The 24,961-nt window shown below is 54.6% G+C and overlaps 1 protein-coding gene across 8 annotated transcripts in view; it reads right to left on the bottom strand.

Annotated features, from left to right (window-relative positions):
• Nucleotides 1-24,961, bottom strand: part of Cpne5 (copine 5) — a 99,054-nt gene that overhangs the window by 20,837 nt on the left and 53,256 nt on the right. For 5 of the 8 annotated variants that reach the window (XM_078020106.1, XM_040282582.2, XM_078020107.1 and 2 more), the window contains 4 exons: nucleotides 23,798-23,848; nucleotides 23,464-23,527; nucleotides 12,163-12,266; nucleotides 7,521-7,625 (listed from right to left, as the gene is read on the bottom strand). In XM_078020106.1, the coding sequence (XP_077876232.1) occupies nucleotides 7,521-7,625; nucleotides 12,163-12,266; nucleotides 23,464-23,527; nucleotides 23,798-23,848 (324 nt within the window). Of the gene's footprint in view, nucleotides 1-12; nucleotides 2,179-7,520; nucleotides 7,626-12,162; nucleotides 12,267-23,463; nucleotides 23,528-23,797; nucleotides 23,849-24,961 lie in introns of those variants that run through there. The other 3 variants (XM_040282583.2, XM_005318753.5, XM_040282584.2) reach the window with 3 other exon arrangements.

Genomic DNA, 24,961 nt, shown 5'->3' with positions numbered 1-24,961 from the left:
TGATCTTGAGACCTTTCTGCAAAGATCTGGGGGACAGAGCCTGGTAGGGGACTTCCAGGATTTCGAGGAGGATGTGGACAAAACAGCCCAGGCTTCTGTTCACCCCACTTTCTTCCTGGCCCCCCAGATGGGAGCTGCAATATGAGGCCACACTGTGTGTTTTGCTGGGGGTGGAGCTGTGACAGCGGTGATGTGGCCTGAGCTCAGGCCTCTGGGGAGGGGTAGTGAGGCTCTTGGTGGACCCTGGGCTGGAGGAGCCAGCCCCGGGATGGCCCAGGGGCCTGACTTGGAAGAGGCCTGCTGCGCTTTCCATCCCCAGACTGGCTGCTGGGTGAGGGTGTGATTATCTTCACATTTTAGCCTGGCTGCTTTAATTAGTTTGTTTTGACTCCTATGCATGGGGCTGGGCTTGGAGAGCCCATTTTATTTTTAGCCACGTTCCCATGGCAACAGGCTAGGACCACAGGCAGTTGGAGGGAGGTGGAGGGTTGCCGGTTAACCCTTGGTGCTGGCTGCTCTGTCCTTAGGATGCCCAGGGACCTGGGAGCAACCAGGATCCCCAAACAGGGTCTGGCTGGAGGGACAGGAGCCACCATTATCCCAAAACAGGCAGGAGAGGAGCAGGAAGCCAGGCGCCTTCAGCCCTCAGCTTCAAATGGGGCGCTGCCAGGAAGCTTTAATTAGCTCCTCTATTAACATCCCAAGGCCCATCCTTGGGTCTGCCAGGAGCCGGCCTTGGGATCCGTGGTCTCCAGAAGGAGGCGCTATGTCCCTTCGGATGAGCCTCCCGGGTGGGGAGGGGGGCAGGATACAGAAACTGTTCCAGGGTGAGCCAAGGCCTGTAAAGCAGGACCCTAGTAAAATGGGGCAGACACAGAGGTCACCGTTTAAAGAAATCCTTTAAATTCATGTTAAAAAAAAAAAAAAAACCTCTCCCTGGGGTGGATTACTGAGAAAAGGAAAAATAAAATGAAAGCTAAGCCCTGAGGGTGGGCTGGGAAGCCGGAGAGAGTGGGAGGAGGCTGGGATGTGCATTCAGAGGACCTTAGGCTAGGCTGCTGGACCCCGGCTGTGGGACCTGGAGATGTCACTTTACCTCCTTGAGCCACAAAACCTCATGTGCACTAGGGACAAGGAAGGTCCTGCAGGGGAGCCGAGGCGTGTCGGTGGAACCTTCTGCCCGCCCCCCCAGGCCCTCGATGAAAGCACCTCTCTTCTCTCCCTTGGATCACGTGACCTCGCCTGGCTAGGTTTTCCACATGAAATTCACTTAAATCAGGGGACTCTTGAGCCTGGGTACCTGGGCTCTGCCACTTTCAGTTCCTGGAACTGACTTCAGTGGCATCTGAGCCTGCTGAGCCCAGCCACTCGGCAGCACCCCCAGGGACATGCAGCATCTCACAGCCGCTGCACTGGAGGGCCCGGGAACGGGTTCTGAAGGCCTCCCTAGTGACGGAGCTGTCATGCTCGGGAGCAATGTCCTCTGCCCCCTCATTTCAGATGGCACAGCTAAACCCCCGAGAGCCTCAGGTGATACCCAGAGTCACATAGCCGGTGACAGTTGGAACCAGGACAAAACCAGTCTGGGGCTCTGGCCACTGCCCCATGAGGCTAACATGGGTCTCCCTGCCCTTGCCTAGGTGCCCCAAGTCCTCCCCTCCAGGACCCCAGCAAGGGACTAGGTCAGTGACAGCAACATGCCCAGAGGCTAAAGGATGTTGTCCCCAATCATGGCGACAAGCTCTGGATATCGACAAAAACTACTGGGGAGGTTGTTTGGAATCCCAGGACCAGAGGAGAGGGCCTGATTTAATCCATCTGTAGAGAACCAAGGCCTGAGTCGCTCATGCGTTTTGCAGGTTTTCTGTCTGGGTTTTGCCTTGAGCGGGATTGACTCTGGGCAGGTGCCCTGGCCCTGAGCTCCGCCCCTGCCCACGCAGTCCTGAAGAGTTCCCCGAGTGGTTCTGATGTGCAGCCGGAGCACTGACCTTCTCCAGAGTACAGCTCCAGTTTTCAAACTTGGATGCGGTTTGGGTCCCTGAGGGACTTCAGAAATACTGATGTGGATGCTTCACCCCAGAGAGTCACTTAGCTCAGGGTGCAGCTTGGGCAAGGGGGTGGTTAAAAGTTCACCAGAGCAGGGGGCCGGGACATAGCTCAGTTGGTAGAGTGTTTGTCTCACATGCACAGGGCCCAGGTTTCCATCCCCAGCACCACAAAAAGAAAAAAAAAAAAAAAAGTTCATAAAGGATCTGAACCTGCAGTCAAGGCTGAGACTAGAGCCAGAGATTCCTGAGCAAAAGCCCAGCGCAGGTCATGCAGACCCCGGGAGAGATACAGCCTAGGGCCTGAGGTCTGGGGGCTCTGAGGCTGAGACCCCCTGGGGGGAAGGGGGTGAGAGAAACGGTGCCCAGAGACAGGGAAAGCCACAGGAAAAGCCAGACATGACTTTGGCGACTCTTAGTTCTCCCACTGTCCAGCCGTGGCTGAGCTGTCCCAGGTCACTGCAGGTGCCACTGGTGGCCGGCAGGCATTGGCTCCCAGCCCCTCAGCCCAGGCCTGTGATTTCTGAGGATAGCACCCATGAGATGTCCTCCTGCATGGGGGACAACACAATCGGCCTCTGCAGACCACATAATGAACATCCATTTGGCATAAAGAGGCTCTGAACAGGGGGGCAGGGAGGTGGTCAGGGAGGAGCTGTCCTGGGGCCAGCGCCTGGGCAGCTCTAGCTCCTTTGGGGATTAGGGTGTGGCCCCGAGCAGCTAGCTAATCCCTAGGACACTCCATCTGGTCCTCTGTAAGAACGGATCGTCTCACCATCACCGAGGAAAGAAATGACAGAAGTCACACGGTCAGCCTTTGACACGTTCCTCTGTTCCTGCTCAGTGTCTCCAAACAACTCCTGTCGGCCATCAGAACATCCCCCCGCCCCCCAGCCAGAGACTGCTGTTTGATTTGCTTCTGGCAGCAGCCCCTGTTCTAGAATGGTACCCTGCATACACAAGGTGCTCCATAAACACTGACTGGCTGGCCTGAGGTTTCCACTCTGCAGTGGGCCACGCAGGTGACAACACTCGTGTTCTACAAAACACAGAAGGAGGTCCAGAGGACGCAGCTTCCCATAAGCTGGCCGGTGTCAAGGCCAGGAGCTGTGTCCCGGGCCTCTGCAGTCCCAGCTCTGGGATGACAGAGCCAGGTGTCAGCCTCACAGAGCAGCAGGGACGAGGGAAGCTGGCAGAGATGCCAGGTCCCCCCCTGCTCGTCAGTCAGCTCTAACTAGAGTTGCCTTGGAGCCCAGAGCTGAAGGTCTTCTTCCTAATGAGCTTCTCCCAGGCAAGGAAAAGGACATTTCCTTGCTGCTTCCAAGTCCCGGGGGCTGACAGGCCCTGAGGGGTTTGCTCTGAACTGAGGAGTCAGTCCATGCTCTGAGAGGCTTCGGCGAGGACAAGCGCCCAGCCTCCCCACCGCCCCCTGCCGCTGGGGTGGGGGGCAGGCAGAGACAGTGGCATTGGGGGCTTCCAGCCCCCTAACCCTTCAGCTTCTGCACAGGCGGACGGGGAATGCTGAGACACCTGTCATTGAGATCAACTGTGAAGTGCCTGGTACTGTGCCTGGTCCTTCCTGGGTGCTCAGCATGTGGCGGGAGGCCAAGGAGAAGCAACGGGTGCGTCCAGGGAGCTGGAAGGCAGTGTTAGAGCCCCCACCACGCCTGTCCACCGAGGACCCCTCTCCCCACTTCAGAAGGACCCAGTACCCTCAGCACACTCTCTGAAAGTCCACTCACTCAACGTTATGCGATGACAGCAACCTGCTCAGACAAATCTGGGTTAACAGGGACAAATTCTCAAGTCATAGAATGTTTAAGAAGGGAGGAGGCCAAATTCTGGGAAGATAGGGGAAGTGCTTCTTGTCATCTCTCCATTTTACCCCACCAGAGAGGTGGGTGGGCTCTGAGCCTGACACATTTACTCTGACTCCAGCTCTGTTCAGCTGGGTTGTCAGGTTTGGCCTTGCATGGAACGGCAAGGTGGGGGACCCCAAACCAGCCCAGAGGTGCCCCCTGCAGAAAGGACAGGTACCTCTCGATCTGGCATGTTACATAACCTCTCATCCTCCATCTCCCCATCTATAAAATGGGCACATCGCGAGTGAACACCTACCTCCTAAGATTACTCACACAGTAATGCATTTAAAACAATTAGGACACAGCCTGGCCCAGGTCCTCAACACCCAGCAACTTCAACCGTGTAAACTGTCTCCTCCCCCGTCATTCCCACGAAACTGCCCTTTCTGGTCCTCACCCTCCTGGACGTCTTTCTCACAAGGGTCCTTTGTCTTCTTCCTGCTGCCCATCCTGGGGACTCCCAGACCTCTGTCCCCTGCCCTCGAAGCTGTGCCTGGCTCACAGTGGCCCACGGTCCTCAGGACGGAAGCCAGGCTCCCCGTTCTTTCCCCCTCCACAGCAGCCTCTCATTTCCGAACAGCAAGCCCAGTCTTCATAATCTAGGAACGCTGATGCTTCGTGAACGGGTGGCACACAGGCCATGAAAGGAAACCCCGTAACGCGTCCTGTGACAGTAAGGATCTGGCTCCGGTCACACTTCCCCTTTGTGTCTGGGACATTGCCAAGCTTTGTCTGTGTCTCACTTGTTGCCGTTCCCTTCTCCTCTCCTCTGAATCACTTGGAGTTCGAGTCTAAAGGACCCTTAATGCTTTCAGGACTAAGACTACCTCCAAGCTGCTCCCTCACCTCCAGCCCCAAAGGTGACCTGTCCTTGACCTCTGAGCAAGATGCTCCTAGAGCCTCTTCCAGAAGCACCCAGTCACGGCCCTGTCACACCACATCTTGGCCGTCTGGCAGCAAGGCACAGGAATTAAGAGCACAGATTCTAAGCCATGCGCAGTGGCACAGGCCTGTAATCCCAGCTGCTCAGGAGGCTGAGGCGGAGGATGGCGAGTTCAAAGCCAGCCTCAGCAACAAAAAGGGGCTAGAGATGTGGCTTAGTGGCTGAGCATCGTTGGATTCAATCCTTGGTACAAAAAAAACAACAACCCACCGCAGATCCAGAGCCAGCCTGGCCAGCCCTGCTCTCCCGTTGGCTGGCAGCGAGATGCTCGGCAAGCGACTTAACCTCTCTGGCCTCAGTCTCCTGGCCTGTGTGGACAGCACTGGCAGCTTCTCCCAGGGAGCTGCTCCCTGATGGGAAGATTAACTTAGTTCACAGGCGTCAGCGCTTGGAACAGGGCCTGCCCAAGGTTAAGTGCCACTGGAGCCTTTGCTAGGACTGTGGCTGCTGTCTCCCCGCCGGCCTGCCAACCTAAGAGGGAGCGTGGGCCCAAGAGCCCAGCGTGCCCCCAAAGCACCCCGCCAGCTCCTGGATCCTGGCTGGCTTGGGAAGCTGCTGCTGGGTTACACTGAGCGAGTTCTGTGAGGCTCCCGGGGGCCTCAGCAGGGGAGGGACAGTGGCCTCATTTTCCTGCACCAGGCCCGTCTCCTGCCTGGGGGGCCTCCCGACGCAGCCTCCTGAGTAGCTCTGGGTGTGTGGGCTCCCCTAGGCTGGGGCTCACAGGCCTGGTGAGACACGCCTGGCCCTGGACATTAACACCGCTGTCAGTCACGTCACAGTCAATTTGTGCCAGCCATGGAGAAGGGCATGAGCTAGGCCGTCCTGTGGGGGTGGGGCTGGGCTAGGGTTGGGAGGGGAGGTGGGAACCTGCCTGGCCTTCCTCCCCGGGGTCTCCTGTCACCCACTCAAAGCCTCAGGACCCAGCCAGCAGGCAACAGGCCTTGTTTGGCTGGAATGCCTCCTCACCTGAGCCCCCAGTGGTTAGACCAGAAGCTTCCAGAAGAGAGGAACACAGCTGAGTGTCCCCCAAAATTACAGAGAGGCCGGTACTGGGCATCTAGTAGGTGCTCAGGATCTCCTGGGGAACAGACTGTGGCTTTTCTATTCTGGCCAAGAGGCAGAGAAGGAGCCACCTCAGCCTTGGCTGGGCAGCCTGAGGGTCTCCTGAGATGGAAACGGGGGTGTTGGAGGCCATCGACCCACTCACCAACCCCACTACACACACTTGGTGGCCATGGTGAGCAGGGTCTTGGGGCACACCAAGGTGTCTGTTCTGATGCACCATGTCCCCATGGGGTGAGCTAGGGAAGGTCCAGTTCCTCAAGGCTGCTGGCCAGCCCTGCTGATGATCCCTGGCCAGCTTGCTCAGCTGAGCTGCAGCCACTGCCAGGGAACAGGAAGGTTCTCACAACTTAACCCAGGCCTACACCATCTCTGCGTGTGCACAGTGTTGGGGACTGAACCCAGGGCCTTGCATGGGCCAGGAAGCTCTCTACAGCTCAATACACCCCCAGCCCTCTTTATTTTAAGACAGGGTCTCACTAAATTACCCAGGCTGGCCTCAAACTTGGGGTCCTCCTGCCTCAGCCTCCTGAATAGCTGGGATTATAGGTGTGCATCACCGTGCCCGGGGAACGTATGCATCTTATAGTTTCCGTCTGACATGACCCCCACGCTCTCCAGCACTTACTGCAACGGCTAATGATATGTTTGTGTGATTATTGGATTAATGTCTGCCTCCCCCACTAGCAGTTAAACCCACGAGGCTGGGAGAGGGGTGGAGATCGTTCTTTGCCCCCGCTGATTTCCCAGTGTCTGGTAGGGCCACAATACATTTGTGAACAAAATGTTGGATTTGGTATTTCACGCACACAGGTCCTCCTTGAATAGGCTGTGCTACATGAACTTCCAAGCGGCCCAGGGAGTAGGCAGATGTTCTCACGCCTACTTTGCAGAAAAGAAACTGAGGGTCAAAGATCACCCAGGTTGACAGAGCTTTTTACTCACAGAGTCAAGGCTGGAAACGGTATCTGGTCTCTACCCTGGAGAATCACACTGAGTGATTGAGATGAGATGACAGCTGACATGTCATGTGAATAGGCCACATGGAACCAAAATACCGAGCAAGCTCTCATCCCTGCTCCCTCGCCCCTCATTTATGGCAACTGGGCTGGCAGGGGGTGTCCCTGGATTCTGACTCCAGAGTCCCCCGGCCAGAGGCTAAGGCTGCTGGGGAGCAGCTGCCCGTGACTTCGTCTACCTCCTCACCTCCATCCTGCCACCATATGCCTTCCCTGGGGAACAATGAAGACGAGCCACCGAGTTCCAGACCAGGGTACCAGGGGCGCCCATCTGGTGCCACCCGTCTAGGTCTCCCTGGAGCCCCAGGCACTCCACTCCCATCCTCCCACACTTTGGAGCTTCCCACCAATACGGAGGCCAGACAAGGAGGAAGTGGGGGGCAGGAGCTGCAAGACCATGGGGAGGCCAACCTGCTGGGAACTGGCGGGAGGGGGAGGCCACCGAGCCCCACCCTGTGCGGACACCGAGGTGCAGCCCAGAGGCCCGTGTGCATATTGAGAGGCCAACGGCGCAGCTGCGGGTAGACCCCCCTCGTGTGGGAGAAGGCCCGGGGGTGGAGGAACAGGGAAGGGCTCCTTCCCGTCTCACCGGTCATAGTCCCCGTTGCAGAGGGCCCTCACAGGGATGGAGAAGGTCTGCCACACGGGGTTGAGCGTGTTCTTCATGACCTCCGTCTTGTGGCAAATGGTGAACCTGGTGAAGGAGGGAGAGAAAGGTCTTCAGGCCTGAAGCCAAGAACGGCAGGATCCAGGTTGGCAGGGGGTCAGCCGGCCATGTCTGCCGCTGCCAGACATGGAAACTGGGGCTCCTGGGGGAGCTGGCCGTCACTGGCAGCGGCCTGGCTGGAACTGGATGGCCACCGGCTGAGATGCTGCAGACCTGCACCAGGTGGGGACCCAGCCTGCAAGGAGACAAGTCCTGTGGGGCCAGGAGACCTGGTCCTAACAGCCCCTGCTTGGGGCCAACTCACCGTGTGACCTTGACCAAACTCGCCCCTCTCCTGGCCTCCACTTCCTCGCCTGACTCCAAACCCTGCGAGGCTGGCCTCTATCTTCATCCTCTGAGACCCATGAAAGGATCAGTCTCAGTGGACCTTTGTGGCCTGTGAGTCCCTAAAATTGTATCTAGAATTGGGTGTCGGGTCGCGGGTGTCTGCTCTTCTCCCACCCTGGGACGTTCCCCCCAAACTTCCATCTTCCCTGCTCCCCGCCACACTATCTCAGGTCAGAGGTCATCTCCATGAAGTCCCCCCTGATGACCATGTCCAAAATGTACAGCCTCCTGGCCTTTGATTCCGACATCCCCTGGCTCCTTCCATATTTCTTTTCCTATGTGTCACCATTTAACCTTGTGATATTGCCTGTTTTCCCCTTATTTAATCTGTTTACCATCTGACACTAAGATTAACCTCCATCAGAATAAAGAGTTTTTCTCTTGATCCACTGATGTAACCCTAGTGCCTAGAACAAGGCCTGGCACTTAGTAGGTATTCAAGAACTTTTTTTTTTTTTTTTTTTTTTTTAAGGTGCCAGAGGAACTTTCCAAAGCTTCCACCTGCATTTCAACTCAATGAAATCAAAGCCCCTGGGATGATCTGGATCGTCTCTAAGACCCCTTCTGCTTTTCCACACCAAATTCAAAAAACCTGCTTTGCAAACTGAAAGTTCAGCGCTGCTCACCCACACGGCCCCCTCCCATGCCACGCCTGACTGGCCTGCCACCTGGATGGGCGGCCAGGAGCGACCTCCCAGGCATCCGCCCCAGCACCATCCCAGCTTAGAAAGGTCACCTGGGTAAGTGCCGGGCTGCGCCCAAGCCCACACAGCCTGTGCCATTTCTTCTGTGGCAATTTTCAAGTCAAAATGTCATCCCTGTCACTGTGGCTCTGAGTTTCTCTTCAGCTCGTCCTCGCCCACCCACTGGAGTGTGGAGATGCACGTGGGAGACCTCCCTGCACACCCAGAGCTGGGGGCGAGGACGGGACGGGGATGGGGATGGGCAGCCGGGGTGGGCGGGCAGGCAGGGGGGGCAGGGAGGAAGGGGGGCGGTGGAAGGAGGGAGGAGCAATCATGCCATACAGAAGCCACCCTGGCTCCCCTGACTGTCACAGGTGCCTTCTGTGGACCCTCCCCAGCACCCCCATCTCTTGAACCCCCAGTAGTTCTCTCCTTTCCCTTAATAGCCAAACTCCAGGAGCAGCCCTCTATGAGCCCAGTCTCTTCCCCACTCATCCCTTCCTGGGCCCCGTGCAGTATGGTGTCGCCTCTGACTCTTGCCTGAAGCCTCTTCTTTCTGCCCTCCCTGGTCCCTCATCACCAAGCCACACCTTCCCCACCCCCAGCAGGCAGGCCCTCCTGTGAGGCGGTTCCTATGGCCCTCCCACCCCTTGACTCACTTTCATTTGGACACACACTGGGAGCATCAGTGGGAGAGTGCTACCCAACAGAGTCAGACAGATGGGAATCCCAGTCCCAGACCCACCGTCCGCCAGCTGTGCATCCCTGAGCATATGTCTTTCCCTCTCTGACTCTCCCCTCTCATTGCAAAGTGGGAATAAGAACATTCACTAACACTTCCAGGCCTTTTTCATTTCTTTGTGTGTGTGTATATGTGTGCTCTACTGTGGAGCTACTTCGCCACCCCTTTTTAATTTTTATTTTGAGGGTTTTGCTAAGTGGCTGAGGCTGGCTTCAAACTTGTGATCCTCCTGCTTCAGCCTCCTGAGTTTCTGGGATGACAGACTGTGCACCACCACACCAGGCTTACCAGGCCTTCTTCTTTTCTTTTTTAAAATATTTTTTTAGATGTTCATGGACCTTTATTTTACTTATTTATTTATATGTTAGTGCTGAGAATTGAACCAAATGCCTCACACATGCCAGGCAAGCGCTCTACCACGGAGTCACAACCCCACCCCAGCCCCTACCAGGCCTTTTTCTAATGAGAATATACTAACTCATCCCATCCTCAAAGCACCCCTGAGAGGGAGGTGCCAGTCGTCCCCAGTGCACATACAACAGATTATGTAGGTCCCGTTGTATTGTCCAACATGGCAGCCATGTGACTAAGTTAAATTAATTAAAATGCAATTAAGTGAAAAATGTATCAGTTGCACTAACCCCAATTTAGGTGCTCGGAAACTATAAGTGGGTGGTGGTGACCATGCTAGACAACGTGCCAGAAGGTTCTATTGGGTTAGTCTTGCCTACATCTACTCGGCTGGTAACTAACTGGCTGTGCCAGGCTGGGGCCACTGGCCCTTCCCTGACACCTGGAAGGCCCACAGAGGAGTGACTAACATGGAACCAGATGAGGTGGGGGGATCTCGGGGAGGATGGCGCCCAGGTTGGCAGGACACTTCCCTCCCCTGATTTCCCTGGCGAACCTTCCTCATGACGGGTATCTCCCCAAACTTCCCACTCCTCTGTCCTCCCACCCCGGGAGACCACCCCATCCTTCCCTGCTCAGCCTCTGCGGGGCCTGGGGGCCTGCATTCTGGCCCACCCTCTGCAGCCCCTGGATGGTTTCTACAGGTCTGGGGGGGGTCTCCTGGGGGGAAGGAGCGACCCTCCTGGAGAGCTCCAGCCCCAACCTCCAGTGAAACTTGCCCCGAAATAAACTCTCGTGGTCTCCCCCATGGGACCAGCTTCTTTGACATTTCCCACATTTGGGGACCTGGGGCTCCACGGCCAGGGAAGGGGCTACACCTTCGGTCCCCACTGGTCTCCATGGAGTCCTCTGGCCCCCTGCTCCCAGCCCGCTCCTGCTGCAGCCCGCACCCTGCACCCGCTCAGCCCCGCGCCTCGCCACCTCCCACCTGCTGTGGTGTCAGTCACGAGCCTCTCCTCTCCCCGCCCCGCCCCACAGCCCACGCACCGCTGCAGAACGTCACTCAGACACCTCGGCGGCCCCTCCCGCTCCACATCCCCCGCCAGGTCCTGGTCAGGAGCAGCTGGACAGGCCCCGGCCACCTGGGCTCTGCCTCTCCCCAGGGGACTGTGTGTGGACACCCAGGCCTCCTCCTCCCCCACCGGGAGCCAAGTCCAAGTCAACTAGAATTATTTAAAGAAACCCTGCTGGGAGTCCTTCCCGAGACAAAGAATCCTTTTGTCATGCAAATGATCACACCTAATCTCCCCGTTTTGTAGCTCAGGTTTAAAAATCAGTTTTCCCAGCAACTGAAACACACCTCCTCCCTGAGACTCCTGCCCCCCAACACACACACACACACACACACTCACACACTCACACACTCATATACACACAAGCACTCAGACTCTCTCCCTCTCACGCACACACTCCGCGCTTTTCAGAATCAGGGGCTGAGAAGGCGGCTCTGCCCTCGGGCACTGTCGTTGCTCCCTGCCCCCCACTCGGTGCACCCACATTGTTCCTCTCCTTCAAAGGCTGTTTCCAGCCCCTTCTTCAGCAGTGTCTCTAATTAACCTCCTGGGCCCCGTCCTTCCTCCTCTGCAGAAGCCCAGCAGTAAGTGTCCCCTGGTCCCCAGAACTGCACTGCTTAAAGAGACCATGGGGGCCACCTAATCCTATGTTTCATTTATGGAGGAGAAATCAGGCCCAGAGAGGGGACACAGCTTGCCCCAGGGTCACTCAGCAGGTGTGGGTGTGGACCTAGGTCCCCAGACTCGAAACCCAGAGTCCTTCCATGTATACTGCTGACCTACAGCTGCCCAAGCGTTAAATTTCCATTGCACCGAGGAGGGCTTCTACCTATGGGAGAGGAGGAGGGAGCCCAGAGGCCCTGAATTCTGAGTGAAGCCCTTGGGAACTCTGGGGCCAGGTGGAGGGAGGGGGCCAGCTTTGCCATGCTGAGGGTTCAGAGGGAGGGGACCTGATGGGGGGCATTCAGAGGGCTGTGGATAGAGGGGACCGGGCTTGGAGATGGGGAATGCTTTGTGTAGAACAAGGAAGAGACTATCAGAGGGGTGTCATGGAGGACTGGGGCCCCTTATTCTGGCCTCAACCCTGTTTTTGCCCACCCCCAACACACTCAGCACCTGTCATTGTGGGGACCTTCAGCTTAGAGGCCACCCTCACTCCTCACTGACCCCATCTATATGTCAGGAACTCCTCTGCAGAGCCAGGCCCTGGGAGGGCCATGGAAGGTGCAGGACCCCAGCCCCTGACAGCCAGTTGCCACTTGTCCATCCCTGACCCGAGGCCGAGCCCAGTGGTGACAGCGCAGTGCCTAGTGCTGCCCGAGACTCACGTGCCGTCCTCGTTGCTCCGGTAGAACACCAGGAAGGGGTCGGATTTCCCAAAGAAGTCCTTCTTGTCCAGCTTGTTGGCACAGAACTGCATGGTGGCCACATCCTGCGGAGGGAGGGCACAGAGTGCGTGAGGCAGAGGAGTAGGAAAACAGCTCAAGACCCCGACAAGCAAGAGGATCCAGCCCCAGCCCCAGCCGGGCTCCACGCCAGGCCCAGCTGCCACCCCCGGGCTCACTCCACCTCGGCAGCAGCAGGCCTGGAGGCCCAGGTGCAGAAGCAGGAGGATTCTGCATCGGCCCAGGTTTGAGTCTTAGCCCTGTCATCTTCTAGCTGTGTGACCTCGGGCAAGGTAGGTAACAGACCCTCAGTGCAGAGCTTCAGTCTCCCCCTGCAACCTGGGGACTCCAGGAGATTGGGGACAAGGTGAGATGGGGTGTGAGGTGCTCAGCAGGGCACATGTGTAGCAGTCCCCCATGAGCACTAGCCCCTGGGACTCCATTCCCATTTCCCTGAGCAGCTCAGAAAGGGGAACTGACCAACCCAAGGTGCCCCTGAGTGTGATCTGGGGGCCCAGAAGCCTCCACTCTGCTCTGTCTCTCTTTCCTGCCTGCATCTGCCTGGCTCCAGCGGAAGCTGCAGTGTGAGCATCCTATCTATCCATACTCCCTAAGTCTCCAGAGGCCCACACAGTGCTCTAAAGTGGATGTGGCAGGGACAGTGGCCTGTGTAACAGCTAAGACGCCAAAGGCTCAGAGCAGGGAACTTCCCCAGCTCGCCAAGCAGAGCCAGTTCACCTGAACCCACCATGTGACAGAGGGGCGACGGAGGGGCTCCTGAGCACCTCAGGGACCTCCCTGAATGTGGCCCCCGCTCACTTTGCCTGAGCAGCCCCCCTCCTTAGCAGTTCTGCATCCTAAGGGTCACGCCAGCTATCAGACTCTGTCCTGCAGACCCTGGGCCTGCCCTGCTCAAGGCTAGCTCCTGGCACACCCCTTTCCTCTCTGCAGGGGGCATGTCTTGAGGTGAATGACCCACTGCCCAGAGAGGACCAAATGGTGGTCACAGAGATGAAGTTGTAAACCAGGTGCAGTGGCACAAGCCTGTAATCCCAGTGGCTCCAGAGGCGGAGACAGGAGGATCTCGAGTTCAAAGCCAGCCTCAGCATTTAGTGAGGCTCTAAGCAACTCAGTGAGACTCTGCCTCTAAACAAAATGCAAGAAACAGCTGGGGGTGTGGCTCAGTGGTTAAGTGCCCCGAGTTCAATCCCTGGTACCAAAAAAAAAAAAAAAAAAAGAAAGAAAGAAAGACAATGAAGATGTGCTATAACCTCCTTGAGGTTGAAGGACACAGTCAAGAGGCTGAGCAGTGGGACTGGAAGTATAATGGTCAGGCCTATGATGGCTGCGGCCAGGCTATCTGCTTCAGCTCATTCCTCACTAGCTTTGGGACCTAAGGTAAATCAATCACCCTCTCTGTGCTCTGTGCTCCTGTAAAATAGGAGGAGTGGGCAGGGCCTACCTCACAGGCTCATGGGGATAAAATGAGTTAATTGTACAATGCTGAGCACTGCGGCTAGCACGCATTAAGGGCTGTGTGCGTGAGTGTTGTCGTCATCATCATTATTCTTAGAACACGTCTCCCCCCAGTATGTGGCCGCTCCCTGCCCCCCCCCCATGCCTTCCCACAAGGACATCCATCCAGTGACAGCAAACTCAGCATCCCTCCACTGGCTCTCACTCAGGAGCATTCATTAGACATCCTCTGTGACATTCCTTAACATATTTAGTCTTCAAAACAGTCCTCTGTTGGCTTTTTATGAATGACGAAGCCGGGTCGAAGAAGTGAGGTAACCGGCTGGTAACTAACTGGTAGAAGGGAAATTCAAACCTGTGTAAACTGATTGCAAAGTTCTGTTTCTCAGCACACCACTCCCCAAACCCCAGGGCAGGAAGTGCCTCTGAATACCCCTGAGGATGGGCACCCAGATGCCGAATTAAGGGTCACGGGCCAGAGTAAGAGAACAACTGACTTACTGAGCACTTACTAGATGCCAGGTGGCACCTTCACACTTGACACAAGTACCAGTCATTTCTCTAGCTTCTGCCTTCTCCAGAGGAGGAAACAGGTTAAACCAAACACCCCAAGTCCACGGTGAGTAACCCAGGCCTTTCATCAGACTTGAGTTTTCACTGTTATCCATCCAGAACATTCTCTTTCTTTCTGTGGTGCTGGGGATTGAACCCAGGGCCCTGTGCATGCGAAACAAGCACTCTACCAACTGAGCTATGTCCCCAGTCCCCCATCCAGAACATTCTCTAGGCTTCTAAGGCATACAGCAGACACACTCTGGAGAGTTCCACTCTATTCCGAGCTGGTGGACAGAGCATTTTCCTCCCTCCCTCCCTCCCATGCTGGGGATTGAACCCAGGATCTCCAGCATGTGAGGTGACCACTCTACCAGCTGAGCTCTGTCCCCAGCCCTGGAGGGAGCATTTTAATGCCTTCCTGTGGAGCCACATCCTGTAGCCTGGAAAGGAAGAAGGCCTGGGACCTGGTGGCTCCTCCCAGAACCCCTGATATAAACGGTGGGGACCAGTGTAAAGGGACATGTGGAGGCTTTGAGAAGAGTTCAGTGATTTCAAGGTGGTGACAGCGGAGATTAAGCCAAGTGCATGTCCCTGTGTGACCTCACAAGGGGCCATGAAGTGGGCCTGGTCCTTCCCACAGAGGCAGCCTGCAGTGGCACCAGACAGTCAAGGCAGAGGACCTGGAGGGGAGCAAGGAAGTCAGAGGCCCGAGGTCCAGTCCTAGCTCTACAACTTCAGCAGGTCCCTCAAGCCCCCTGAGCCTGTTTCCTCATCCGTGAAGTCACGTGCCGGGCAGGAAGACCACCCCAGTCCCTTTAAGCCTGGCAGATTAGACTCAGTGTCGATGCCACATGAACCACTGGAGGGGGTCAGCAGCTGGGGACACTCAGGAGCCAGTCCTGGGGGAGCACTGGCACTCAGGTGACAGTGTGGGAATCCAACGTCCCTGCAGCCTCCCTGGATCATGGATTGGTGGTTATGACAATGACTTTTCACATCTGGAATTCCCCCGAGGGATAGTCTCACCTGAATGAACACAGGTGAGCCCCACAGGACTGCCCGACCTGCACAGGTGACCAAACCACCTGCACACCCTGGAAAGAGCCCCCACAGATGCCACAAAATCCAGACAAGCTAGAGGGGTTTTTGTTGTTGTTGTTTTGTTTTGTTTTGCCTCAAAGGAGAACTCCTCAGGGCCCGGCAAGATCAGAAAGCTGGTAGAAATATCAGATAAAAAGCAGAGTAGGGCTGGGGTTGTGGCTCAGCATGGGCGGGACCCGAGTTCCATCCTCAGCACCACATAAAAATAAAGGCATTGTGTTGTGTCCATCTACACTTAAAAAATAAATGTTGGGCTGGGGATGTGGCTCAAGCGGTAGCGCGCTCGCCTGGCATGCGAGCGACCCGGGTTCGATCCCCAGCACCACATACCAACAAGATGTTGTGTCCGCCGAGAACTAAAAAATAAATATTAAAAATTCTCTCTCTCTCTCCTCTCTCTTTAAAAAAAAATAATAAAAAAATAAATAAATGTTAAAAAAGAAAAAAAAAAGAAAAGGTAACTGGGTGGGGCCACACATGCCTGTAATTCCCAGGGACTCAGGAGGATCACAGGAGGATCACAGGTTCAAGGCCAGCCTCAGCACTTAGCAATACCCTGTCTCAAAAAAATAGAAAGGACTTGGGATGTAGCTCAGCACCTCTAGGTGTTCAAACCCAGTTTAAAAAAAAAAAAAAAGACCTTGATAAACTGTAACTTCCAGTCAATGTCCCAACACAGCACCTGACAGACAGAGGAGCCAAGGACCACCAGGCTGGAATCCCAGCTCTGCTACTGGTTGCTCAGGAGGCTGGGGGCACACAACTCCCCCTCTCTGCGTTAGGTACAATGGAATGATAATACCCCCGTGTGAGCCCGTCAGGAAGACCAGGGGCGTGACATGTCAGTTCCCAGTCATGATGGCCAACGTGGGGCAGCTGTAAGAACAGGGGCTGCCACTCGCTGGGTGCCACCTGCTCCAAGGCACCCAGAACTGCCAATAGCCAACCGTTGGTTATGAAGATGACACTAGAAGAGGCTCTAGTACGTGCCAGCCACTATTTCTATGTATTCAATCCACTTCATCCTCTCAACAACCCTGTGAAGCAGGTGCTTTCATTTTAAAGACAAGGAGATTGAGGCACAGAAAGGTGAAGGCCCTTGCAGGAAGCCACACAGCCAGAAAGAGGAGCTGGGACTGGGACCAGACAGCCTGGCTCCCAAGACCAATAACTGAGATTCTAATGATGACTCCGCAGCATCCAGATAAGCTTAATTATGTTCCCTGACCTCAGTTGGCGAAGTCAGGGAGTGTGAAATCCATTTGGAAAGGCCTCCGTGAAACTAGTTAAAATTAAAAAAGAAAGACAGAAAAGGTTGGCTCTGAAATTCAGCTAACTGGAAAAATCCGCCTGTGGGCCCAGCGTCCTGCTGGTGGTAGATAGGTGGGCGCCGTGGGGGCATAAGCTCGGCCCAGGTACTTTTGCCTAAAGCCCAGTATGATTGTGGCACCCTTGAGGATCCGCTGGGAACAGACAGACCTTCAGGGAGGTTTCTGATTCCAAGGCAAGCTCCCTCCAGGTGAAGGCCCACCCGTGGGGAAGTCCTTGAGACAGGAATGTGTCATTGTCTGGGACCATTGTTTTTCTTTCTCTCTCTCTCTTTTTGCAGTGCAGGGAGTGAACCTCCCAGGGCCTTGTGCAAGAACACGCTGGGCAAGCGAGCGCACTGCCCTGGCCACCCCAGGCCCTGCATGTGCATGTGTGTGTGTGGGGGGGGTACTGAACCCCAGGGCGCTCTGCCACAGAGCTCATTCCCAGCCCTTTTCCTTTCTGAGGCAGGGTCTCACTAAGTGGCCAGGCTGGTCTTGAACTTACCATCCTCCTGCCCAATTCCACCCCAGGCCCTGCCTCGGCCTGTGCTTTTGAAGGTGGCCCCAGTCCTACAAACAAGGCTTCCTCAGCCTCCTGTCCCGTGCCGTCAGTGAATGGATGTCAAACCCTCCACAGACAAACGTGTGGACCCATGAGGAGGCCAAGGAGGGGCAGGGGAGCCAGCCAGCCAGCCGGGTTTCCGCAGATTCTGGCGAGGGTCCGAGGTGGAGGGTGTCAGCCCCAGCCTGTGAGATGCTCTTTCTAAACCCGAAGCTTCCTGGGAGTCAGGCTGGGAGGATAGAGCCGCTCCTGCAGGATATAATTTCCTGCAATTTCTGCCTTTCACCCTATCTTTTTAAAAAACATATTAAGTTTTTCTAAAACAGCAGGATTGCCTCAATTTGCATCTCTCCGCATGTTAATTGAGCTGCTTGGAAGAATACAGCCAACAGCCTTTTTCTCTCACAGTGCCTGGCCTCCTCCAGCACCTTCGCCCTCTCTGCCTCAGAAGAGCACTGCTATGGAGGTCAGAGGCCAGTCCCAGGGGTCAGCAGGTGGGCTGAAGGCCAGGCAGGAGTTAGCAACACCCAGGAGGGGAGAACAAAAGGCAAATCTGGCTTGGGTTTTGCCGGCAGCCCCCAGGGTCAGAACAAGCAAAAATCCATGATAAACAAAATATCAAAATTTTAAATGAAGATATTTTTACAAATGAAGTCATTGAGGCACAGAGAAGTCAAGGCACTTGCCCCAGACCACACAGCTAATTAAGCAATGGTATTTTGTATGGATCCAGAACCTTCAAGTTTGTTATCATTTTGCCCCTATCACTCGCATGTTATACCCCAAGGCACACTTGTAAATAAACTGTGGGACCACAGTGACATTTATTGTCTTTAAGGTCTGTTGGAATTTCCAAATCTCCTAGAGTTGGCACATTGCCCCTTTTAGTGAGGAAAAAAAAGAGATCAATTAAACAAAAGGAATCCTTAGCCACAATTCTGAAATTCAGTGTTCCAGAAGGGGGAAGGCAACCTAGAGCTGGGGACAGTTTCTTGCAGGAGGGACTCAGAGGGGAGAAGCGAGAGCCCAGGGGGCCAGGGTAAGACTACAGAAGCTGGACACTTGGGGAGGCCGGAGAAGACACCCCCGCCCCCAAGACCCAGAGGCTAAAGCTGATGTTTATTCAAACACAGGCCCTGGGCAGACAAGGTGATTTGGAAGACAGGGCCTCCTCAGGCTTTGATTCTAACAACCAAGTTGAGGTAAGCACATCTTAATGACCCAGTCCCAAACAATCTCATCAGCTGCCCCTCTTGATTTGGTCATTCAGAGGCTGAAAATCTCTGATGGACCATTTTCCCTCCCACTCAGTAAACCTGTGTGTCTAGGATACCAATTTAAACCCACTATCCATCAACTGGAGCTCAATTAGAACATGAGGATGTTCACTGTAGCGTTGCTTATTTTGTTTCTTGTAAGAGAATAGGTTCAGTAAATGACAGACCTTCCATACAAAAAGGAATAATACACAGTTTTTTTTGTCCTGGGGATAGAACCCAGGGGCACTTAACCACTGAGCCACATCCCCAGCCCTTTTTTTGTATTTCATTTAGAGAAAACGTCTCACTGACTTGCTTAGGGCCTTGCTAAGTTGCTGAAGCTGGCTTTGAACTCACGATCCTCCTGCCTCAGCCTCTGGAGCAGCTGGGATTACAGGTGTGTGCCACTGTGCCCGGCTTATATGCAGCTATTAAATACATGTCTTCTAAGACCATCGAATGACATAGGAAACTGAAGCCTATAAAGCTAGATACTGGGCTGGGGACACAGCTCAGTGGTAGAGTGCTTGTACATAGTCCCTAAATCAAAGAGGGGCAGTAAAACAACATTTCTGCTCCCAAAACCCAGCCAAGTTAAGAGAACAACTAGAGCAGGTCTGGGCTGCAATATCCAGATACGTATTATCAGGAGGACCCTGGCTTTCTCTTCGGCTCGCTGAAAACTGGGGCAAGTCAGAGTTATCTGGAGAAAGCTGCGGCTTACAGAAGTGCAGCCAGGTTTCGTGCTCCTTGGGATGCTGGTTCTATAAGCAGGCCAAGCACGCTGCTGCTGCTGACCCGGTCACTGCTTCTGCAGCCTCACATGTAAAACCCTCTCTGAGCAGGACAGAGCAGAACTGGGGCACTGTGGAAAGGATACGTGTCACTTGTCCTGCTGGCCCCCACTGGACAAAACATTGTGAGCAAAGGAGGCACTGCTTGGCTGCTTGGCAAAGCACTGGGAGGCACAGAGGTGCAGTCAGCCTGTCACCACTAAACTCTTCTTGGAACTGTCACTGATCTCCTGCAGGCTTTCCCCAAGAAACCACATGTGTCTCGGCTGTCTCTTGGGCACTTTCTTTGGCCTACACTACTGAGCTGGCCCAACTGGGCTGCGGAGGAGACAGCTTGCCTGGCTGGCCCTGGCTTCAATCTCCAGCACCACAAAATAATAATAATAAATTAATAGTAATCAATAATAATAAAATAAAAATCACAAACTAGATACCATAGTATGCCAATTAGAAGAAAAATATACACATACACTCAAGGAAAAACAGGCTTGGAAGAAACAAATCAGAATGTCCATAATAATTATCTCTGGGTGATTTTTCGATTCTTTTAAAATTTTCTGTATTTTTCAACAGTTTTGCCACTGGGCATGATGAAATTGGGGCAATTTCTTTGTTTGTTGGGGGCACAGTACTAGGCATCAAACCCAGGGCTTGGTGCGCGCCAGGCAAGCGCCCCCCCCCCACAGAGCTGCATCCCCAGCCTGAAATGTGGGGGATTTCAAAGGCCCTGGAGGAGCTGCCCCATCTCCTGTGGACGCCAAGGACCACGGAACAGTGTTTGGAGCAAATGCTGATTGTAGGAACTTTCTTGGCCTTTAAATCCCAGAAGAGCTAGGCTTTTTCTATGCCTATCAAAGTAAGCTGGTGCCAGGCTGGAGCCCACCCTAATCCCCGGCCGGTCCCCGCCTGCCCACGCCATCCTGGCGGACGCAGGGAGGGAGGGTCCACTTGGGCTGCGCGGATGCTCCCGGCAGGACGCCCCGCTCAGGCGGCCACCGGCTCCAACTCCGCCCTCTTCCTTTGATCCTCCCACTGAATGCTGAGCCGGGAAGACCGAGCAAAGCGGATCAGTTGTAATTATTTTAATTCAGCCAGATGCTGGGAATTAGGCTCTTTTCCTTGCAAATATTCTAGGGAAAGACAGAACTCAGCCAAAGATGTGCGGGGAGAAAAGGAGCTGGCAGCCTCCAGTGCAGGGAAGGCGCCCCCAGACCCCCTGGCGCGGGAAGAGCTTGAGTGGGTGGAGCACAGCCGGGTGGTCCCTGGGTGCAGAAGGGAGGGAAGGGGAAGGAGGGGGGAGGAAGGAGGAGGGGCCCCGGTGCTAACAGAAGCCTGTTGACCAAAGCTGGCCCTGAGCCGGCGGCTGCAGCCTCCTGGTCTCCAGCTTTACAGTTTCCTCAGCGCTCTCCCGTCTATTACCTTATTTAATTATGAACCCGGGGGTAGCCACCAGCTGGGCCAGAAGCTTAGGGGAAAACTGAACCGAGGTTGCTAGAGGTTCAGAGTCCACCTCCCTAGGCACCTGCCAAGCAGCCACCTTCCCGATCTCCTTCACAGCAACCGGTCAGGCCCACCCGCTGGTGGCTGGTGGAAACCCAAGGCTCTGGGCGCAGAGACTGCAGCCCTCGGTGCACGCGTCAACCGGCTGGAGCCCGTGTCGCCGCAGCAGGCTCCTCAGAGGACACAGGCGTAGGAGTTTTCTTCATTACCTGCTGCTAAACCCTCGGTCTCTGCTTCCTATTCATTCAGTCAGGATTCATAATAGCTTCTCAATGAACACCTACTGCGCAGTCAGCCCTGTGCTGGGGACACAGTGGGTGAGGTTGATTCCCCTAGAGCCACCAGGTAAACAGAAGAGCAGCACCAGAATAAGCAGCTGCACTTGAGTGTCTTTGGTCATCTCTTTGCTGCCCTGTATCATCAATTCTGTTTTCCTATGTCTTAGTCTCCAACTGAAAGCAGAGTTTGTGACCCAATAGCTAGTGGTTAAAGACCTTGGCTCTAGAACCAGATTGCCTAGGTTCAAATAAATTCAAATTCGGTGGCTGTGTAACCTGGGACAGGTCACCTAATCTCTCGGTGCTGCGGTTTCCTCATCTATAAATTGAGGATCATAATACATGAGATATTATATCATATTACATATATCATAATACATCAGATAAATAAGACCACCACTTAGCACAGTGTGTGGTCCAGAATAATAATTGCTCAATTAAGGTCAGCTAACACTATTATGCCCCTATTCTAGCAGTTCTCAAGATTTAGACCAGGAACTCTGGGAGAAGAGGGGTCCATGAGGTCAAAGCTATTGTTGTCATAATGCAAAGCAAAGAGTTTCCTAGAGGTTACATAACATATCACAACAGATTGACTGCAGACTGGATATGAGCATCCAGCTGTCTATTTTTGTGTGTGGTGCTGGGAATGGAAACTGGGGCCTCCGAGAGCTAAGGTTGTGCTCTACCACTGAGCTCCACCCTGCTTCCTTCATCTGTCTTCTAAGAAGCTGGACATTAAAGAAATTTGTAAAAAATGTAAAACAAGGGGGTAGAATGTAGCTCCATGGTAGATACCTGCCTAGCCAGCATCTAGGAGGCCCTGGGTTCAAATCCCCAGCACTGGAATAAGGGGAGGGATGTGGTGGGGTTAAAACAAGGCCACTCTTTTCACCAAAGAGTCTGTTTCAAAAAATACAGCTATTTTTTTTAGAAGAATTTTTTTTTTAACTTGGGATTGAACTAAGGTAATAAACCCAGTTTTAACTCTGAGCTAAGATTCTCAGTCTTTTTATTTATTTTTTAATTTTGAAACAAGTTATCACCACATTGCCTCGAACTTGTGATCCTCTGCCTTGGGCCTCCAAGTTGCTAGGATTACGGGCATGTGCCACTGGGCTCAGTCAGAAAATGTGTTACTTTTAAATGAATTCATAATAAGTAAAACATTATTTTTCTGTTTTGCCTGGTGCAGTGGCCCACATCTATAATATTTGGGAGGCTGAAGCTGAAGAATCACAAGTTTTAAGGCCAGCCTCAGCAGCTCAGTGAGACCCTGTCTCAAAATAAAAAGGGCTGGGGATGCAGCTTAGTGGTGGAACACCCCGGGTTCGATCCCCAGCACCAATAGGAGAGTTGCACTGTCCAGAGGTCAGAAAGTCTCACTTATTCTCCTCAGCCCCCCCAGCCCCAACGGAAGCCCTGACCCGGGATGTCCCAGGCTGTGCCTTGGAGTGACAGGGGCCCTCCAGCCCCTGTCCTGGCCTCCTCCTCTTCTCCTCACAACCCACCACTTCCCACCTGAGGTACCTCATTAACTTAGGTGGCCCTCTGGGTTTGGAGGACAAGCCCAGATTTTAGAATCAGGCTGACCTTGATCAGAACCCATGACACTGTTTCTTAGGGTCCTTAACAAGGTGACTTAGCCTCTCTGATAAAATGGGAATAATGTTTTAGTTATTTCCCTATCTATAAAACAGTAATGACATTTTAGTACCCGCCTCTTAGGATTATTATCAGGAGTAGAGATATAAGTTATGTAAAAAACCCCACCACTTGACAAATATCTATCATCATTATGATATTTATGAGCATTATTAACCGTCAGATCTCTGAGCCTCTTCTTGGGGTGTCAGCCACCCCTTCGATGTCCCCACCTCCTGCTTCTCTCTTGTTCTATAGGGGAAGCAAAACAAGGGCTGCCTGGGACTGCAGACTGGCTTCTCAACACGCATGCGCGAATACACACACACATGCACACACATGCACACACACATGCACGCGCGCGTACACACACTCACTCCAACCCCACAGAGGGCTATCACCCTATCCCAGAGATAAAATGAAAAGTGACAGGCAAATGTCAAGCGCCCATGACTGAAAAGTCCCCTCCATCACCAGGGCTGGTGCCAGGGCAGTCTTGGCTCAAGGACACATGACAAGGACTGGAAGTAGCCCTGGTGTGTGGGAGCCTGGGGACCAGGGCTCGGGGCTCAGTTCTGCCACTGACCAGTTCCCCCTCACCTGCCGGGGCCTCACTCTGAGCTGGGGTACAAGGGAATCACCTTCCAGCTCCAGCCGGTTCAGACTCAGGAGCTGGGATACCAGGTCACAAGGAAGCCGCCTACCCTCTGTCATTGCCCCACCCCCACCAGATCCCATTGGTTGCGGAGTCCCTCTGCCACTCACCCTGCAGTTGCTGAGCTCCTCAGCGGACAGGATGATGGTGCCACATTTCTTCCCCGGGACACCACTGGGAGAGAAGACGAAAGAATGGAAAGCCAGACAAAGATAGAGCTAAACCTGACCCCCTGAAATCGGGTCCACCCCCACATCTGGTGGATCTGCCCCAGAGCCCCTGAGAAGACAGCGTCTCCTGAAATGCATGTGGCAGTGTGGCCTGATGCATCCTCCCAGGGCCAGGCCCTCAGTTCCAGAGCTGCCCACCCCCTGCTCCCAGAGCCCGCCAGGGAGGCTGGTGTCTGCCACACGGCCCTAGGATCCCCAAAGCATCCAGACTCACCCAGAGGCTTCCAGACCAGTGGTTCTCAAACTTTCCATCCAAAGACCACTTCTGTGGGCAAAAGACCTGGTGGGCTAACCACCCCACCCTGCACCCGGCTGACCCCAGGGCCCCAGAATGTTCAAGCTCTGAGCCACTCTGATTTGTCATGGGAGGGAGAGCAGCAGAGGGGGCAAGGCAGGAGAGCTGGGTCGTGTCAGTGGATCTCTCCCATGGCTGCCTACTCTGGAATTCTTGGCTGGGGTCTCCTGGGGTTGAGAGATTCCAGCCATCCATGCAGCTCCTCACTGAGCTGGGCAGCAGGGACAACAGCCACAGTGGAGAGTCCCCTTCAGGAGGGCAAATCCCAGGGAGTGGCTCCACCCAGGGGGCCCCTTATCAGGTGGGCCCCCTTCCCCCAGGCACCAGCCCATCCCACTCTGATGCTTGGTACTGGGAGGAGGCAGATCCTGGTGCAGTCAGGGGCCAATGGGAGGGAGAAGTGAAAAGGTCAGGCTGTGAGCAGTTGTGTGACTCCTTCCTCTTTCCTCGCCCACAAATAAGTGTAATTGTAGCATCCATTTTACTATATGCACACCCAGAGCCTGGCACCAAGCAGGACCTCCCTGGACATCATTTCCCTCCCTGCATCCTTTGCTTCATGATTGTGCAAAGCTGGTCAAATCCTGTCCTGCCCCCGCCTCAGCCCCAGGGCCACCAGCACGCTGTCTGTGGAACACACTTTGAGAACCACTGATGGAGCTCTTTCCAGCACCAGCTTTTGGAGGGAGCAGCTCCTGAGAGAGGGGAGGCAGGGGAGGAAGGGAGCTGGCCCCAGAGGATGGGGGCTGACCAGCCATCCCGGGTCTTCCCCAAGGGGTGGACAGAGCAGGGGCCACACCTGCTGCCTCCCCTGCTCCAGGCAGGTGCAGTGCTGCCGGCTTGTCCCCTAGACTTGAGCACCCGAGCTGACTGCCCAGGCCCTGCCCGCCTGCTGGTCGGTGCTCCACGGTAGTAAGACGTGGTTCGTGTGACCAGGCGGAGAGAGTCCTCCACACCAGCCTCCTCCGCCCTGTGCTTCTCCATCTGTTCCTCTCTTTGCCTCTGAGTCCTTCTTCTATTTCTGATCTCTCTTTCCCTCCTCTCCAGCCCCAACCTGCTCCCACAGGCCTGGCCTTCCTTCCT

The sequence above is a fragment of the Ictidomys tridecemlineatus genome, chromosome 8, assembly GCF_052094955.1.
Source record: "Ictidomys tridecemlineatus isolate mIctTri1 chromosome 8, mIctTri1.hap1, whole genome shotgun sequence".
Classification (NCBI taxonomy): Eukaryota; Metazoa; Chordata; class Mammalia; order Rodentia; family Sciuridae; genus Ictidomys; species Ictidomys tridecemlineatus.
This window is presented reverse-complemented; position numbering and strand designations above follow the sequence as displayed.